Source organism: Arachis stenosperma, chromosome 7 (genome assembly GCF_014773155.1).
Source record: "Arachis stenosperma cultivar V10309 chromosome 7, arast.V10309.gnm1.PFL2, whole genome shotgun sequence".
Lineage (NCBI taxonomy): Eukaryota > Viridiplantae > Streptophyta > Magnoliopsida > Fabales > Fabaceae > Arachis > Arachis stenosperma.
In genome coordinates this window covers 77,581,436-77,599,480 of record NC_080383.1, presented here as the reverse complement: position 1 = coordinate 77,599,480, position 18,045 = coordinate 77,581,436, and the positions used below count along the sequence as shown (strand labels likewise).

General features: G+C 34.0%; 1 protein-coding gene across 1 annotated transcript; it reads left to right on the top strand.

Moving 5' to 3' along the window:
• The first annotated feature begins 1,739 nt into the window (after window positions 1-1,739).
• LOC130940732 (probable WRKY transcription factor 70) lies at window positions 1,740-6,262 on the top strand. The gene is made up of 3 exons (XM_057868966.1): window positions 1,740-2,259; window positions 3,183-3,284; window positions 5,605-6,262. Exons 1-3 carry the CDS (start codon window positions 1,952-1,954, stop codon window positions 6,008-6,010), a joined length of 816 nt encoding a protein of 271 aa, XP_057724949.1. The 5' UTR covers window positions 1,740-1,951; the 3' UTR covers window positions 6,011-6,262.
• Window positions 6,263-18,045: the final 11,783 nt, after the last annotated feature.

Here is an 18,045-nt window from a genome sequence, read left to right as displayed (position 1 = left end):
TTTTGGCTCTTCTGTATATAATTTTATATGCTTGAATAAAATAGACTCATTTGAAAGCTGCCATAAAAAAATACAAAACTAAAGGAGAGATTTTGAGAGATTTCGAGAAGAATTAAAGGAGAGAAATAATTTTATTGAAAAAATTTTTAAGAAGAAAAGATATAATTACTAATTTTTTATTTGTCAATTACATTTTTATTAAAATTAGTAGTATAAAAAATATTTTAAATTTAAAATTATTAAGAAAAAATAAAAAAATTATATAAAGATTAATTTGATTAATTTTTAAAATTTTAGAGATGAAAATGACTTATGCCTGAACTTTCAAAGACTATTTTGATTATAAATAACTTTTTTACACCACGTGTCACTGATCTAATACGTGGCGTGCCAGTTGTCACTGATCTGACACGTCAACCAATTATCTTGTGACAGGTGGTATTAACCCACCACGTCATCATGCCATGTGGCACTTAACATGACACGTCATCATCCAACTGACGGAAGAACTAACGTGACTAAATCGTGTATCTTTTGGAGACGATTTCGATTAATTTATTTTTCGAAGACAAAAATAGAGATTGAAATATTTTTGAGAGACGATTTTAACTATTAATTCTTTTAAATAAATTGTCAAACTAATTTGTCAAAGTTAAATTAGTAAGGTGGATGTCTCTGAAGGCAAGACTTCCAAATCTCTTTAGGATAATGAGAGTCTTCTAAAATGTTAGATGATGAAGCCCCTTGAGAATTGGAGGAACCACTCTACACAAACTGTTAGACCATCTTGTTAATATAATTACAAATTGAAGAAGGAAAGTAACTCAAATAAAGTGCGACTCCCAAAAGCCTTGTTCCACCTGGTTTTTTTTTCTTTAACTAAAAATAAAGAGACTCAAATTTATTTTTTAGATGAATATAAAAAAATTATACTATTTGAGTTATAATTTATTAACGTCTTATTTCACCTGTTTGATATATAAAAACTAAGATTTTTCATACAAATAAAAAAAGATAAAGATGATCTGACACATTACATAATAAACTTAGTGATTGCTAGAAAACAATCGAATAAAAACAAAAATTGTTCCGAAAAATTCCAATTCAATTAATATAATTGACTTTTTTTTTGAAAATCAAAGGTATTGATAAAGAAATTAATAAATTTTAAAATATAATATTTTTAAAAATAAATTAAAATAATATTAAAAACTAAAATTTATTTTTTAAAAGAGAAATTTCGTTAAGTCTACTCTAATTTTAACCAAAATCAATTATGTTTTTTTCTTTTCATTTGTAATAGTTATATATTATTTTTAAACTTAAAATTTTTATAGTTTAGTTAAAATAATTTTTTATAGTTTAGTTTAATTTAATTATTTTTTAAAATAATAAATTAAATTAATAATTAATTATTTAATATTATTTAAGATATATTAAATTATACTTAAGACTTAAATACTATTTAGTTTAAATTAATAAATACAACTCTAAATATAAATATTAAAATTTAAAACTTAAAATCTAATGGTTTAAATTAGATTTCAATTAAATATCGAAGAAAGATATGCAATTATGAAAGCAGTAGTTAATTTTAAATCCCTTGGTGAATTAAAACTTTTAGTAACTTTATTAATTTTTAAGCTTAATTAATTAGCTGTATGCATTTAAGTGTCTTATTGTGTGGAAAACTTTCTTTCTTTTGGTAGAAAAGTTTTCTTGTCACATCATTATCTCACATCAATCACTACCCCGTTAACTTCCCAACAATTTCCATTCATTTGTTTATCCCTTTCTTCACTCCCAAACCTAAACTTCAAGCCCCTTTCTTTCTCTCTCTCATCCAAAACCCAATAGCAATTCTGATTCGACCCAGAAAAGGGAAAGATTCTCCAAACACAGAGGACCCTTTATTTGTAGGCAAAAATTTCAGAAAAAAAACAGTGAAAAAATGGACAATACTACAACCCTTTGCACCAAAATAAATAGTGATAGTGAGAAGAGTAAGATAACAAGAGAGCTTCTTAATGGCCATGAAGCTGCAACTCAGCTGAAGCTTCTTCTTCTTAAGAATCCCAATGGAGGGTCTTCTCTCTCAGCTGAAGAGCTTCTTGCCAATGTCCTCAGATCCTTCAATGAAATCCTTTCCATTCTCTCTTCCCAAAATGCTGGGATTAAGGCGGCAGATGATTCTGATCAGTGTAAGAACAAAAGAACCGCCACAAAGACAGCAAGAGGAAGAGGTTGCTACAAAAGAAGGTTTGGTATACTTCACTGTGGATTTTTTTAATTTAATTTTTCTTTATATAAATTTGGTTTCTGATATTTTATTTGCTGATATACTGTTGAGGCAAAATATGAAATTTAAGATAATAATTAAGATGTGAATCTGTAACATGCTATTAGCAAAGGTTTGGGTATGATTTGGGTTCACAGAAAGCAGGAGCAGGGTTTCCGTCTGAAAAATTGGGTATATAATTTGTACGGAAAAACTCGTACGGGTAACGGTTGCACTGAGTGTTTAACTGGCAATCTGCCATTATTGTTGTAACAAAGACATGGGAGAAACATCTTGGATTGTGCGTGTGTATAAAAAAATAAATAATATATTTGGAAGAATTTCAAATATTCATTTATAAAAAAAAAAGTCTAGGAGGCCAATAATTTTATAGAATTTTGGCCAGCATGTAACCAGTAGAGAAAGGTGAGTCATTCGATGAAATCTCACATCAATCTCACACCATTAACTCATCATTGATGACTATTTGATGGTTACTTATCACAAAAGTTGTTGGCCTCTTAGCATTGCTCTATAAAAAAAAATATAATATATATTAATTAAAATTAATAATTAAAATGATTGAAATATAGTGTTTTAGAAATATTTAATTTTTTTATATTTTTTTAATAATTACTAGTTAGTCAACTAAATTTGGTTAAATTGGAAAGAATTTTAATGTGATGTTTGGAGTTTCATATTGGTTAGATTTAAATTGAGTGAATAATATATATATATTTAGAAAAAATAATATGAGAAGACATTTTTTTATGTGCACCATACTATATGCATGAAAATGACTTGCATAAACATATATTTTTTGGTGACTTTGCATAAACATATTTGCAATATTTATATGTTATTTTAAATAATTTTGTTGTTATTGCACGCATGCTTATATTAGGAGTAGTGCACACACATGGACCATAGTTTCGCTCACTGCTGATGATAATTACACATGGAGGAAATATGGACAGAAACAAATCTTGAGTTCTATATTTCCAAGGTATATTCATTATTATTATTATTATTTGTTTTCCCTCTTCCCTTTTCCCTTTTAGTTTGTCCTATCCATTTTTATACCCGCTTTAAGGATAAAACACATAAATGATAAATTGTTCTATATCAATTTTATATGTTTCTTCTGAATTGATTTTGATTATATATATTTTATACAAGTTGTAACCCACATATTTTAACCCAAAACGATTTCCTAATAGACATGTGTCAAGTAAGAACGATTTACAATGCATTGAGTAATTCTAAAACAATTTAGCATAGGAGAAAATCTTACATAAATCGTTAGAAAGCATAACGATTTAGTATAAAAGATAATGTTAAAGAAATCGGTTTAATAAAAAATAAATTTAATAATATTTAAAAATAATGTCATTCATTCCAATAAACAACGATTTACTTGACTACAAACTTATAAATAGGAGATTGTATTGTGTAACATTCATGTATTTTTGTAAAATTACAAATACAAAAATAAATGTATTCATAATAGTTTTAACTTCATATATACCTCATATAATAATCTGTCATATTTTTAAATATAAATCTTACTCTAAATAAATTCAGAATATTCAATATATATTTGGAATAGACTCTCAAATTCATTCCTCAAAAACAACAATTATGTTGGATTGTATCTATACAAATTTGATGGTTTGCAGTAGTCTGAAATGATATATACATCATCAAACAAACAAAATCAATGTCCACGCATGTCTACTAGGTTGCGTTTGTTTACGACGACAACAGCATAGAATAACACACTGAAAAATATAATAGAAAAAAATAAGATATAAAATTTTGTGTTTTTTTAATTTTATTTGGTGATAAACTAGAACAAATAATAAAAATTTAATTTATTTTTATTTTTTTATTCAAAAAATTTAAAATGAAAAATATAATAATAAAAGATATAATTATAAAAAATTAATAAGAATAATGAAAGAAAAAATAAAAAATAAATTATGTCCCTTGTTATTAGTATTTTCGCGTCCTTTCTATCAGGATGAACACAAAATATAATAATTTAGTGTCTTTAGATACATTGTCTCTGTCTATGTCTCTTTTGTCAAACATGATTTTGTGTCTTAGTGTCCCTATTTCAATGTCCTATCTTTGTAAACAAACGCAGTCTTATAGTACACTACTCTTTCTCACATGATCAAAGTATATGACTGGTAATTTGTTAAGTAAAGTCCACAATGTCCTGCTGATTCAATTTAGTAGTTGAGGTTCTAATGAATATGGTAATAATTGTTAAACTCATTTCTAGTGATGACTCAATTATTTCCGTGATGCCACACCTTACACCTTACACCTTTGTCACCTTCCTCTCCACCCCACTCTTCTCCTTTAGACTCTTCTTGTCATCCTCATCAACTCTCTCCATCTCTCTCACCTTCTCCTTCGACCTAACGCCATTATTCATAAGATCCAAATGTTACGTTTCCATTAATTGGAATAAGAATAATGATTTTCAGGTTTTAGGGGATGAGGTGTGGTGGCGAGGGAGGAAAGAGGGGAGAGATGAGAGGGTGTAGGAGAGGGAGGGGAACAAGAGGAAGGTGGCCAAGGTATAAAGTGTGAGGTTTAGGTACTACTATAATAGCTACATTAACACTAAAACAATTGAGTCATTATCGAAAATAACTTCAGGACCATCACAGCTTAATTTAAAGGACCACTATAATAAAATTAAATTTCAAAAATCAAATTAAATAATTCCGTAAATTTCAGAGATTATCGTAAAAATTTACTCGTTATTTCTCCATTTACTTATCCCTCTGACAAGCTAATCCTTTGTTGTCACCACGTCACCACCGAAAGTGTAGGTATTTTATTTGGGATTTTTATGAATAGATTTGTCCCTCTAAACTAAGCTTTCGAATATATCAAATACATTTTTTTTTATATTGACTCATTTTGTTTCCAAATAATTTTATTAATATATTTTGAAAAATATTAGGAACTAACATTTTTATTAATATTAGCCAATAATTTTAATCAACATTTTATCTTTATACTATTAAAAATTAAAATTTAACAAAAAAAATTTTTGTTGATCATAAAATATTGCTTATATATTATTTGTTGCTTTATACTACTTGAGACAACATATATATAGGCTCCTCTGATCTGAAACACACCTCACATACATAACATACCCTATACTTGCCTAAACAAATATCTAATTAATTAACACGACTTAGAATTTAGTATTTATGATTTAGAGTTAGGTAAATGATGAATTTTATTGATGATGTAGCATTTCTGGTTGTGGGGGAATATATTTGAAATATATTTTACAGGAGCTACTTTAGATGCAGTAGAAAGCATGAGGGTTGCCGGGCAATCAAACAGGTGCAAAAGACACAAGAGAATCCTATTATGTACCAAACTACCTACACTGGCATGCATACATGCAAATCCACTCCCAATAGTAATAATAATGTTCCACGTTTGCTTGTGAATTCTCAGAATCATCATCATGAAAAGGATTATTACCCTATAATTAGTCCTCTAACTCCAACTGTCACACAAGAACATGCTAAAGAAGATTCACCTAGTCATGTTGGAGATCATAAATTGGATCATGTTTGGTCGGATTTGAAGGATTTTGAACCATCCATCAAGCCTTCCATTAACTTGGTAAAGAATTTTGGCACTCATGATGATGATGAGTTCCACCACTTTGATGCTTTCTTAGCTTCCTAATAAGCTTTATTATTAATTGTTGATTCCATTATTTTGCTTGATACTGGGGAGAAAAGGTCAAATTGAAATGCACAAAAGCGCATTTACTATGGCACTTTTTCCTGAATGTTATTATAAGACAAAATCCATTAAATTGTATATTATTTTACATGTTTCCTGTACTATGATCTGATAAGTTATTAGTGGACACTTTGATTTTCATGCTTATTGCATGATAGTAGTGTGTAATAATGAATTTCTATATAACTATGTTCTTGGATAATATTCTTTTGGTTACTCACTATATTACAAATTAAAAGAAGTTATTACAATCAAATGCTAAGAGTCATATGCATGCCCTTTATTCTCCCCTCCAAGGCTATCTGAAGTATATAGTCTCCAACAGTCATATTATCATATTCATTCTTTTTGGTAGATTAAGTTAATTATTTTTTATTAATTAATAAAAATGTAAAACTTATATCAATTTAAGTCACACATTTCTTTTAATAAGAATTTTATTTTAGCTCAATAGAACTATGAACATTCAAGTCCTATTATTTATTGAAAATTATAGCGATTACAAAATAAAAAGAGTTACGAGTAAAATGTTGACTATTCTAATTCGATTTGCAGTGGGACCCACTCTCAAGTTTTTTTCTCACTCTTGTGATAAAAATAGATGATAATATACAAAATAAATGTCAAATTACTCATTTATCCATGATATTAAAAAAAACAAAAGAAAAATAAAAGATTTTAATGTAATTTTATTTAGTTATAATTTTTTTTCTCTTTTTTTTCATCCAAACAACATAAAAAAATCAACTTTTCTTCTTATTTTTTTCTCTTTTATTTTCTTTTCTTTTATTTTTTTCCTTCCATTTTTTATCTTCCATCCAAACAAATGTTAGTATAAAAATTTTTCTATTTTTAGAATTCATAATTTTGATATTTATAACTAAAAGACCCACATATATACTATACCATGCAGATATATATATTATAATTAAAGAAATGAATAATAATAATAATTTCAGAATCTGTAGAGCAAATCATATCATGTATATCCTCCAAATTTGATGGGAAATTCTTGGAAAGAGTGTAGGGCACTATGGGTCCTTTAAACCAACGACATATACATATGGTGGGGTTTTGACAATTATATGAGTGCTTTTGTCATCAAACTTAGTCACATAGAAAGATAGGGTTTTGTGGTGTACAGCATGACGATAGCGCGTGACTTGAGCAAGTGGACATGGAATCCCATAATAACACATACATCCTACATAGAAGGTAATTAAATGGTACCTTTCAAATAAAATTTAGGTACGTTGTACTCCCTATAGTTAATCCATCAAAATTAAAGCAGGTCTTTAATTAATTAGGTTTTATCATATAGCTAGGTCTAAATTTTAAAGATTTTCTACTTAAAAGATTTCACATTTGTATGATTCTTTAAGATATTTTTAAGTTGATAAATTAAAAACTAATTTGTTATAAATTTAAAATCTATTTAACAGTTTATCGTTTACCAATAAATTATTATATATATAATAAAATTTAAATTTTTAATGTTCGCTTAAACTGAAAAGCGAATTTATCTATCTATTCGATTAACTAAAATTGGTTTAAATTTGCATTTTTGTAAGATGCATTCCGAGACAAAATCATTAGTAACAATCCTAATTAACATTAATTGGTAGAAGACATAATATTATTATTATGAGTATGAACTTGACGAGTTCATTTTTAAAGATCATGAAGAAGGGTCATTTTCAGAATCTACTAGCATTGATCTAAAGACTCTAATTCGGAGGCCTCTTCAACACGGAATAGCGATGGCACAAAGTTGTATGTATGTGAGTTGTGACCAGTGGGAACAGAAAATAAAGTAATTTATGTTAATTAATTGATTGATTTATGTGATACCTTTCTAGATGCATGATTTGTTTCCACTTTTGGAGCTACATATGCTTAGCATAGATACATGATGCCAATTTTTATAGCATGATGAAAGAAATAAAACAAAATTGTTTAAATATCCTTCTTTGTATATATATTTATATAAAAAATTTCCTTGTACCAAAACCATGACTTTAAAGCCTTCATCGAATAATCTTGGAACACAAATACATAAACGAAAAGATGGAGAGAGAAATATTAGAGACAGAAACCTAAATAAATTTGTTATTGTAACATGTTTGGTAAAAATATAGAAAAAAAATAAAAATGTCACTTTTACCTCTTATTTTTCGTATGGAAAAGTATGTGGAACTAAAAGGGGATCAGCCAAAAGATAAACAAAACAACATTAAATTAATTAATTTAATTTTTATTTAATTTTTAATGTTTGTTATTAATTGCCGTTTTGAATGAAATCTCTCATTGACTAATATGTTTCAAATCCCCAATAACCACCCCTGGGATCACGGAACCCTTTCAGCAGGCCCGATCCAAAATTCATTTTTCCTTTGGTCAAATCCGAATCAAACTTTCTCTTTTATTTGGTGGCACAATTCATCGTTACACTAGATATCATTGACGGCGTCGATTTTAAATTGATTAAGTAAACCTAATTAAAACCTATAAAAACCTTCCTCTTTTCTCTCACATTAACCTATCTACCTCCAACAAACACAAATTCGAAAAATACATAAAAGAACATCCATTTAATATAAAAAAGAAACATTCTGATACTTAGTAGAAGAAACATCCATATATATTAACTCGTAGAGATTTTGAATTCATCCAAAGGTATTTGGCTGGATTTTGGCTGATATGCTTTTGGTTCCCTAGCTTTACTCTTTTCGTATTTATCTCGTTTCAGTCACATCGAATAAACCATTATCAATATTTTTCTTTTTGTTAGCACAAAATTCGACGGTACATATGATTCGACTATGATATCGTTTGATTTACGAATATGTCGATAATATGTATATCGAAATACCGTATCATGTAGGCTGTTAGGTCGAAGTACCATAATATGAGTTGTTTCATAAGAACATTGACACAAGGCCAGGGTTTGATTTTCTTTAAAAGAAATCGAATCAATGACTTCTAAAAGTTGAAATGAGATGAAAGTTTTATCCAAAAGCACTTTATGGAATGTGAAACTTGAAAATTAAGGTAAATGAATATATGGGATGACAAATTTGAAGATCAAAATTTTTCATGGTCAAGATAGTGTCGTAACTTGAGAAATAGGAGAAAGTTAGATCGAGGGAAGAAAAAAATATTTTGTAAATCTATCCTTTTAATCTATAAATAGCTGAAAGACAAAAGTCAAAACGAATCGGATTTCAATTTAATACACTACATCATTACATAAAATTCTACAAATTCTCAGTATCATCGATGCAACGAAAGATCATAAAGTGCATGTGAATGTTTAGAATAAACTTTTTTATTCATTTCCTTTATTTTTTCTTTTTATTTCCAATTTATTTTGCTTTGTCATTTTCAATTTACTTTGCTTTATTTTCCTTTTCAAGTACGTTAAATTCTTTTCTATTTACTTTAAACTACAATTTATTTATTGTATATGGATAATTCTTATTTATTCATCTATTTTGTTATTCATTTTATCTCTATTTTTATTTTTATTTTATTTTCTATTCATATATTTTATTTTCTTTAATTTCGACTTTCCAAGGATGGACGGATCTCAGATCCAACTCATCAGGGGCCAGTGCAGTGACCCGACGCATCTCGAGAAGTCTGCTTGTGTCATTTCTAACATTTAGTACTGTAAATACGTATTATATATTTTTGACTTGAAGAGCACCAGAGTCTTATAAAAAGGAGAATCACGATTCTCCCAAAGTACGCACAATAATCCTAACTTTCGACCTCATAGACACTTTTTTGACTTTAGCATCGAAGTGTCATTGCAGGTCCACCCCATCCATTTCTCATTCAACACCCTGGAGAGCCACAACAATCGAACTCTCATTGTCTGGTCATGGGTTCCATCGAGTCAGGTCAGACCTGAATATTGGTGTCATCTGTGGGGACCGCGCGACCAGAAGACTCCTATCGCGTCCGAGCCCATGGGTGACCAGAACCCCGGGAGGATATTGTGTTGGCGGGTTCAAATCCCAAGCGTAGTCCACACGGAGGTGTCCAGCCACCAGCCACGGAATCGCCAACACTTGAACCCCGAAGCCGGCTCGCGACTCTTCGGGGGAACAGGGTCAGACAACTCTCGAATAATCCAAGAGTTGCGACACCGATTGCAGAAATTAGAGAGGGAGGTAGCAACCAAGGATTGTTTTTTGTCGTCTTCAGAGGGACATTCGGGGCCAGGCCCTGATAACGACGCCCAGTAGATCCCTCGGAGCAACAAACCAGGAGGCGGTGAGACAAGACTGATCCATCCCAGAAACATAACAGTAATTCGAATTCTTCGAGCCAGGAACGACTAAGACGACAAGTCAAGGGACACGAACGATCTCCGACAGGGAAGAAAACGAGCCCATAGTCATAGGAGTAACCCCTTTTGCCGACAATATCCTCCGGGTCTGCCTTCCAAGGCACTTTGACATGCGATATGATGGGACAAAAGACCCGCAAGAGCATCTAATAGCATTTGAGACTCGAATGAATCAGGAAGGGGTGATGCGGTATGTTGTCGGGCTTTTCCAATAATACTTGTTGGACCAGCGATCAAATGGTTTAACTCCCTACCTCAGGGATCCATCGAGGGCTTCACATATATATCCCTGGTGCACGAAATTGTGATCATCAATGGCGCCATCAACATGGTATGCTCAATTGCAATCTCAACTCTTTATCACAACTTCGCACAACTAACCAGCAAGTGTACTGGGTCGTCCAAGTAATAAATCTTATGCGAGTAAGGGTCGATCCCACGGAGATTGTTGGTATGAAGCAAGCTATGGTCATCTTGTAAATCTCAGTCAGGCGAATTCAAATGGTTATGGAGGATTAATGACTAAAAGATGAATAAAGCATAAAATAAAGATAGAGATACTTATGTAATTCATTGGTGAGAATTTCAGATAAGCGTATGGAGATGTTTTGTCCCTTCCGTCTCTCTGCTTTCCTACTGTCTTCATCCAATCCTTCTTACTCCTTTCCATGGCAAGCTGTATGTTGGGCATCACCGTTGTCAATGGCTACAGTCCCGTCCTCTCAGTGAAAATGTTCAACGCGCTCTGTCACAGCACCGCTATTCAGCTGTCGGTTCTCGATCATGTCAGAATAGAATCCAGTGATTCTTTTGCGTCTGTCACTAACGACCCACAATCGCGAGTTTGAAACTCGTCACAGTCATTCAATCCTTGAATCCTACTCAGAATACCACAGACAAGGTTTAGACCTTCCAGATTCTCTTGAATGCCGCCATCAATTCTAACTTATACCACGAAGATTCCGATTAAGGGATCCAAGAGATACACATTCAAGCCTTGTTTGCTTGTAGAACAGAGGTGGTTGTCAGGCACGTGTTCATAGTGAGAATGATGATGAGCGTCACATAATCATCACATTCATCAAGTTCTTGGGTGCGAATGAATATCTTAGAACAAGAATAAGCTGAATTGAATAGAAGAACAATAGTAATTGCATTAATACTCGAGGTACAACAGAGCTCCACACCTTAATCTATGGTGTGTAGAAACTCCACCGTTGAAAATACATAAGTGATAATGGTGATCATTGGCTTCGGCCCCATAGAGGGAATGATGATTGGATTTTTGATGATTTAGAATTTCACAAATGAATTCTCGTTGCAAGTATAGTTCCTAAACCAAACAATAATCTTTTCATACAAAAAGTTGTTTGTCACTAAAACAAACCCCTAAATTTATAAACCGAAGTACTGAAACCTCGGGTCGTTCTCCCTAGGAATTATAATAAAGTGTCTTGTTATTGGTTATGAATTATTTTTGGGGTTTTGATAAGAGGCATGAAAGATAAATGGCAAGAAAGTAAACTAATGGCTAAAAAGGTCTTGGCAAGGGTTGGTGGTCAAGGATCTCTATCCTAATCACTAACCACAATATGAGAATTGGCAAGGATTAATCTCATTAAATCATCCTCTAACTAGTAGTAAAGGAAAGTCAAATGAGCTATATCAATCCTAGTCCATAAGTCCTAACTCTCCACTAATTCAATTAGTGAGAACTAGAGTAAATGGCTCCCAATCATCAATTACTTGGACATTAGTAACTCAAGAGTTCCTAAGTTACCTTTCCAAGCCAAGAGTATAAAATTCTACTCTAAAATCCAACCAAGCATTTCATCAAACACTTGGAAGGCATAAAAGGAAAGCATAGTAAAATTGCAAGAAAAGTAAATCTACACTACTCAATTGCAAGGAATTAAACAACAACCAATCAAATGAACACAGTTATTATGAATTACCTCTAATTGAATTGAAAGAGAATAGGAGGAACAAAAGTATATCTACAACAAAGTATAAGAACAACATAAAGGAAATTACAACAAAAGAATAGAGGAAGATGAATGTAACAACAAAGAATTGAAAGGTAGAAGTAGAAGAAAATAAATTAAAATCTAGATCTAAGAACTAAACCTAATCCTAATCCTAATCCTAGAGAGAAGTGAGAGTTTCTCTCTCTAGAAACTAACTCTAACTACTAAACTATGCTAATGGTAACTAACATGTCCATCCCTCTTCAATCCTTGGCTTAAATAGGATCAGAAATGAGTTGGACTGGGCCCACAAGGCTTGTAAATTCGCTAGCCACGAGTTTGCATGAAGTGAACCACGTGCACCAACGGCGTGTACGCGTACAGTGCGCGTACACGTCCTTATACGTATAGCAACTATGGCAAATCTTATATTGTTTCGAAGCCCCGGATGTTAGCTTTTCAACCCAACTGGAACCGCATCATTTGGACCTCTGTAGCTCAAGTTATGGTTGTTTAAGTGCGAAGAGGTCGGCTTGACAGCTTTCCGGTTCTTTCATTTCTTCATGAGTTCTCCAACTTTTCATGCTTTCTTTCTTCATTCCCTTGATCCAATATTTGCCTCCTAAACATTAAATCACTTAACAAACATATCAAGGCATCTAATGGAATCAAGGAGAATTAGATTTAGCTATTTTAAGTCCTAAAAAGCATGTTTTCACTCTTAAGCACAATTAAAGGAGAATATACAAAACCATGCTATTTCATTGAATAAATGTGGATAAAATGTGATAAAATCCCCAAAAATCAATACAAGATAAACCCTACAAATGGAGTTTATCAGGGAACCAGAAGAACCAAGATGAAAATACAATAGCAAAAGGTCCTATTTATAGAGAACTAGTAGCTTAAGGTTTACAAAGATGAGTAAATGACATAAAAATCCACTTTCGGGCCCACTTGGTGTGTGCTTGGGCTGAGCATTGAAGCTTTCATGTGTAGAGACTTTTCTTGGAGTTAAACGCCAGCTTTTGTGCCAGTTTGGGCGTTTAACTCCCATTCTTGTGCCAGTTCCGGCGTTAAACGCCAGAATTTCTTGAGCTGACATGGAACGCCTGTTTGGGCCATCAAATCTCGGGTAAAATATAGACTATTATACATTGCTGGAAAGCCCAGGATATCTACTTTCCAACGCAGTTGAGAGCGCACCAATTGGGCTTTTGTAGCTCCAGAAAATCCACTTCGAGTGCAGGGAGGTCAGAATCCAATAGCATCTGCAATCCTTTTCAGCCTCTGAATCAGATTTTTGCTCAGGTCCCTCAATTTCAGCCAGAAAATAGCTGAAATCACAGAAAAACACACAACTCATAGTAAAGTCCAGAAAAGTGAATTTTAACTAAAAGCTAATAAAAATATAATAAAAACTAACTAAAACATACTAAAAACATACTAAAAACAATGCCAAAAAGCGTATAAATTATCCGCTCATCACAACACCAAACTTAAATTGTTGCTTGTCCCCAAGTAACTGAAAATCAAATAAGATAAAAAGAAGAGAATATACTATGAACTCCAAATTATCAATGAAACTTAGCTCCAATTAGATGAGCGGGACTAGTAGCTTTTTGCCTCCGAACAGTTTTGGCATCTCACTTTATCCTTTGAAGTTCAGAATGATTGGCATCTATAGGAACTTAGAATTCAGATAGTGTTATTGATTCTCCTAGTTAAGTATGTTGATTCTTGAACACAGCTACCTTATGAGTCTTGGCCGTAGCCCAAAGCACTCTGTTTTCTAGTATTACCACCGGATACATACATGCCACAGACACATAACTGGATGAACCTTTTCAGATTGTGACTCAGCCTTGCTAGAGTCCCCAATTAGAGGTGTCCAGGGTTCTTAAGCACACTCTTTTTGCTTTGGATCACGACTTTAACCGCTCAGTCTCAAGTTTTCACTTGACACCTTCACGCCACAAGCACATGGTTAGGGACAGCTTGGTTTAGCCGCTTAGGCCAGGATATTATTCCTGTGGGCCCTCCTATCCACTGATGCTCAAAGTCTTGGATCTTTTTTATTACCCTTGCCTTTTGGTTTAAAGGGCTATTGGCTTTTTCTGCTTGCTTCTTTTTTTTTTTGAATTCACTGCTTTTTCTTGCTTCAAGAATCATTTTTATGATTTTTCAGATCCTCAGTAACATGTCTCCTTTTTCATCATTCTTTCAAGAGCCAACAATTTTAACATTCATGAACAACAAATTCAAAAGACATATGCACTGTTCAAGCATACATTCAGACAACAAAAAGTATTGTCACCACATCAAATAACTAAACCAGTTTCAAGGATGAATTCGAAATCATGTACTTCTTGTTCTTTTGTAATTAAAACATTTTTCATTTAAGAAAGGTGATGGATTCATAAGACATTCATAACTTTAAGGCATAGATACTAAGACACTAATGATCATAAGACACAAACATAGATAAACATAAGCATAAAAATTCGAAAAACAGAAGAATAAAGAACAAGGAGATTAAAGAACGGGTCCACCTTAGTGATGGCGGCTTGTTCTTTCTCTTGAAGATCTTAGGGAGTGCTTGAGCTCCTCAATGTCTCTTCCTTGTCTTTGTTGCTCCTCTCTCATGATTCTTTGATCTTTTCTAATCTCATGGAAGAGAATGGAATGTTCTTGATGCTCCACCCTTAGTTGTCCCATGTTGGAACTCAATTCTCCTAGGGAGGTGTTGATTTACTCCCAATAGTTTTGTGGAGGAAAGTGCATCCCTTGAGGCATCTCAGGGATTTCATGATGAGGAATCTCCTCATGTCCATGAGTGGGATCTCTTGTTTGCTCCATCCTCTTCTTAGTGGTATCTATGAGGACTTGGTCCAACCTTTGATCAAAGTTGACCCTTTTTGAGTTTGAAAGGGACCTCGGGGATCACCTTCTTCTTGGCTACAACTTCATAGAAGTGGTCTTGATGCACCCTTGAGATGAATCTCTCCATCTCCCATGACTCGGAGGTGGAAGCTTTTGCCTTCCATTTCCTCTTTCTAGAGGTTTCTCTGGCCTTAGATGCCATAAATGGTTATGGAAAAACAAAAAGCAATGCTTTTACCACACCAAACTTAGAAGGTTTGCTCGTCCTCGAGCAAAAGACGAAAGAAGAGAGTAGAAGAAGAAGAAATAGAGGAGATGGAGGGGGGCTTTGTGTTTCGGCCAAGGGGGAGAAGTAGTGTTTAGGTTGTGTAAAAATGAAGGAGTGAAGATGAGTTTATATAGGGGTGGAGAGAGGGGTAGGGTTCGGTCATGTATGGGTGAGTTTGGGAGGGAAAGTGGTTTGAATTTGAATGGTGAGGTAGGTAGGGTTTTATGAAGGATGGATGTGAGTGGTGAAGAGAATGGTGGGATTTGATAGGTGAGGAGTTTTTGGGGAAGAAGTGTTGAGGTGATTGGTGAATGGGTGAAGAAGAGAGAGAGTGGTGGGGTAGGTGGGGATCTTGTGGGGTCCACAGATCCTGAGGTGTCAAGGATAATTCATCCCTGCACCAAGTGGCGAGCAAAAATGCTCCTTCTGCCAATCCTGGCGTTAAACGCCGGGCTGGTGCCCATTTCTGGCGTTTAACGCCAGCTTCTTGCCTTTTCCTGGCGTTAAACGCCAGTCTGGTGCCCCTTTCTGGCGTTAAATGCCCAGAATGGTGCCAGACTGGGTGTTAAATGCCCATTCTGCTATCTTCAGTGGCATTTAAACGCCAGCAGATTTTACTCCAGGGTGTGCTATTTTTCTTTCTGTTTTTCATGCTGTTTTTGCTTTTTCAATTGATTTTGTGACTTCCCATGATCATCAACCTACAGAAAACATAAAATAACAATGGAAAATAGATAAATATAACATTGGGTTGCCTCCCAATAAGCGCTTCTTTAATGTCAGTAGCTTGACAGTGGGCTCTCATGGAGCCTCACAGATACTCAGAGCAATGTTGGAACCTCCCAACACCAAACTTAGAGTTTGAATGTGGGGTTTCAACACCAAACTTAGAATTTGGTTGTGGCCTCCCAACACCAAACTTAGAGTTTGACTGTGGGGGCTCTGTTTGACTCTGTTTTGAGAGAAGCTCTTCATGCTTCCTCTCCATGGTTACAGAAGGATATCCTTGAGCCTTAAACACAAGGGATTCTTCATTCACTTGAATGATCAATTCTCCTCTGTCAACATCAATCACAGCCTTTGCTGTGGCTAGGAAGGGTCTGCCAAGGATGATGGATTCATCCATGCACTTCCCAGTCTCTAGGACTATGAAATTAGCAGGGATGTAATGGTCTTCAATCTTTACCAAAACATCCTCTACAAGTCCATAAGCTTGTTTTCTTGAATTGTCTGCCATCTCTAGTGAGATTCTTGCAGCTTGTACCTCAAAGATCCCTAGCTTCTCCATTACAGAGAGAGGCATGAGGTTTATGCTTGACCCTAGGTCACACAGAGCCTTCTCAAAGGTCATGGTGCCTATGGTACAAGGTATTGAGAACTTCCCAGGGTCCTGTCTCTTTTGAGATAATCTCTGCCTAGTCAAGTCATCTAGTTCTTTGGTGAGCAAAGGGGGTTCATCCTCCCAAGTCTCATTACCAAATAACTTGTCATTTAGCTTCATGATTGCTCCAAGTTACTTAGCAACTTGCTCTTCAGTGACATCTTCGTCCTCTTCAGAGGAAGAATACTCATCAGAGCTCATAAATGGCAGAAGTAAATCCAATGGAATCTCTATGGTCTCAGTGTGAGCCTCAGATTCACATGGTTCCTCATTAGGGAACTCATTGGAGGCCAGTGGACGTCAATTGAGGTCTTCCTCAGTGGCTATCACTGCCTCTTCCTCCTCTCCAAATTCGGCCATGTTGATGGCCTTACACTATCCTTTTGGATTCTCTTCTGTATTGCTTGGAAGAGTACTAGGAGGGAGTTCAGTAACTTTCTTACTCAGCTGACCTACTTGTGCCTCCAAGTTTCTAATGGAGGACCTTGTTTCAGTCATGAAACTTTGAGTGGTTTTGATTAGATCAGAGACCATGGTTGCTAAGTCAGAGTGGCTCTGCTTAGAATTCTCTGTCTGTTGCTGAGAAGATGATGGAAAAGGCTTGCCATTGCCAAACCTGTTTCTTCCACCATTATTGTTGTTGAAACCTTGTTGAGGTCTCTGTTGATCCTTCCATGAGAGATTTGGATGATTTCTTCATGAAGGATTATAGGTGTTTCCATAGGGTTCTCTCATGTAATTCACCTCTTCCGTTGAAGGGTTCTCAGGATCATAAGTTTCTTCTTCAGATGAAGCGTCCTTAGTACTGCCTGGTGCAGCTTGCATTCCAGACAGACTTTGAGAAATCATATTGACTTGCTGAGTCAATATTTTATTCTGAGCCAATATGGCATTCAGAGTATCAATCTCAAGAACTCCTTTCTTCTGATTCGTCCCATTGTTGACAGGATTCCTTTCAGAAGTGTACATGAATTGGTTATTTGCAACCATTTCAATGAGTTCTTGAGCTTCTGCAGGTGTCTTCTTCAGATGAAGAGATCCTCCAGCAGAGCTATCCAATGACATCTTGGACAGTTCAGACAGACCATCATAGAAGATACCTATGATGCTCCATTCAGA

What these genes read in the sequence shown, in the direction of transcription:
- LOC130940732 (XM_057868966.1), top strand. Translation starts at nt 1,952, where the DNA reads ATGGACAATACTACAACCCTTTGCACCAAAATAAATAGTGATAGTGAG. An exon ending in AGAGGTTGCTACAAAAGAAG is followed by an intron (nt 2,260 to 3,182) that starts GTTTGGTATACT and finishes TGCTTATATTAG; the next exon opens with GAGTAGTGCACACACATGGA. An exon ending in TTGAGTTCTATATTTCCAAG is followed by an intron (nt 3,285 to 5,604) that starts GTATATTCATTA and finishes TATATTTTACAG; the next exon opens with GAGCTACTTTAGATGCAGTA.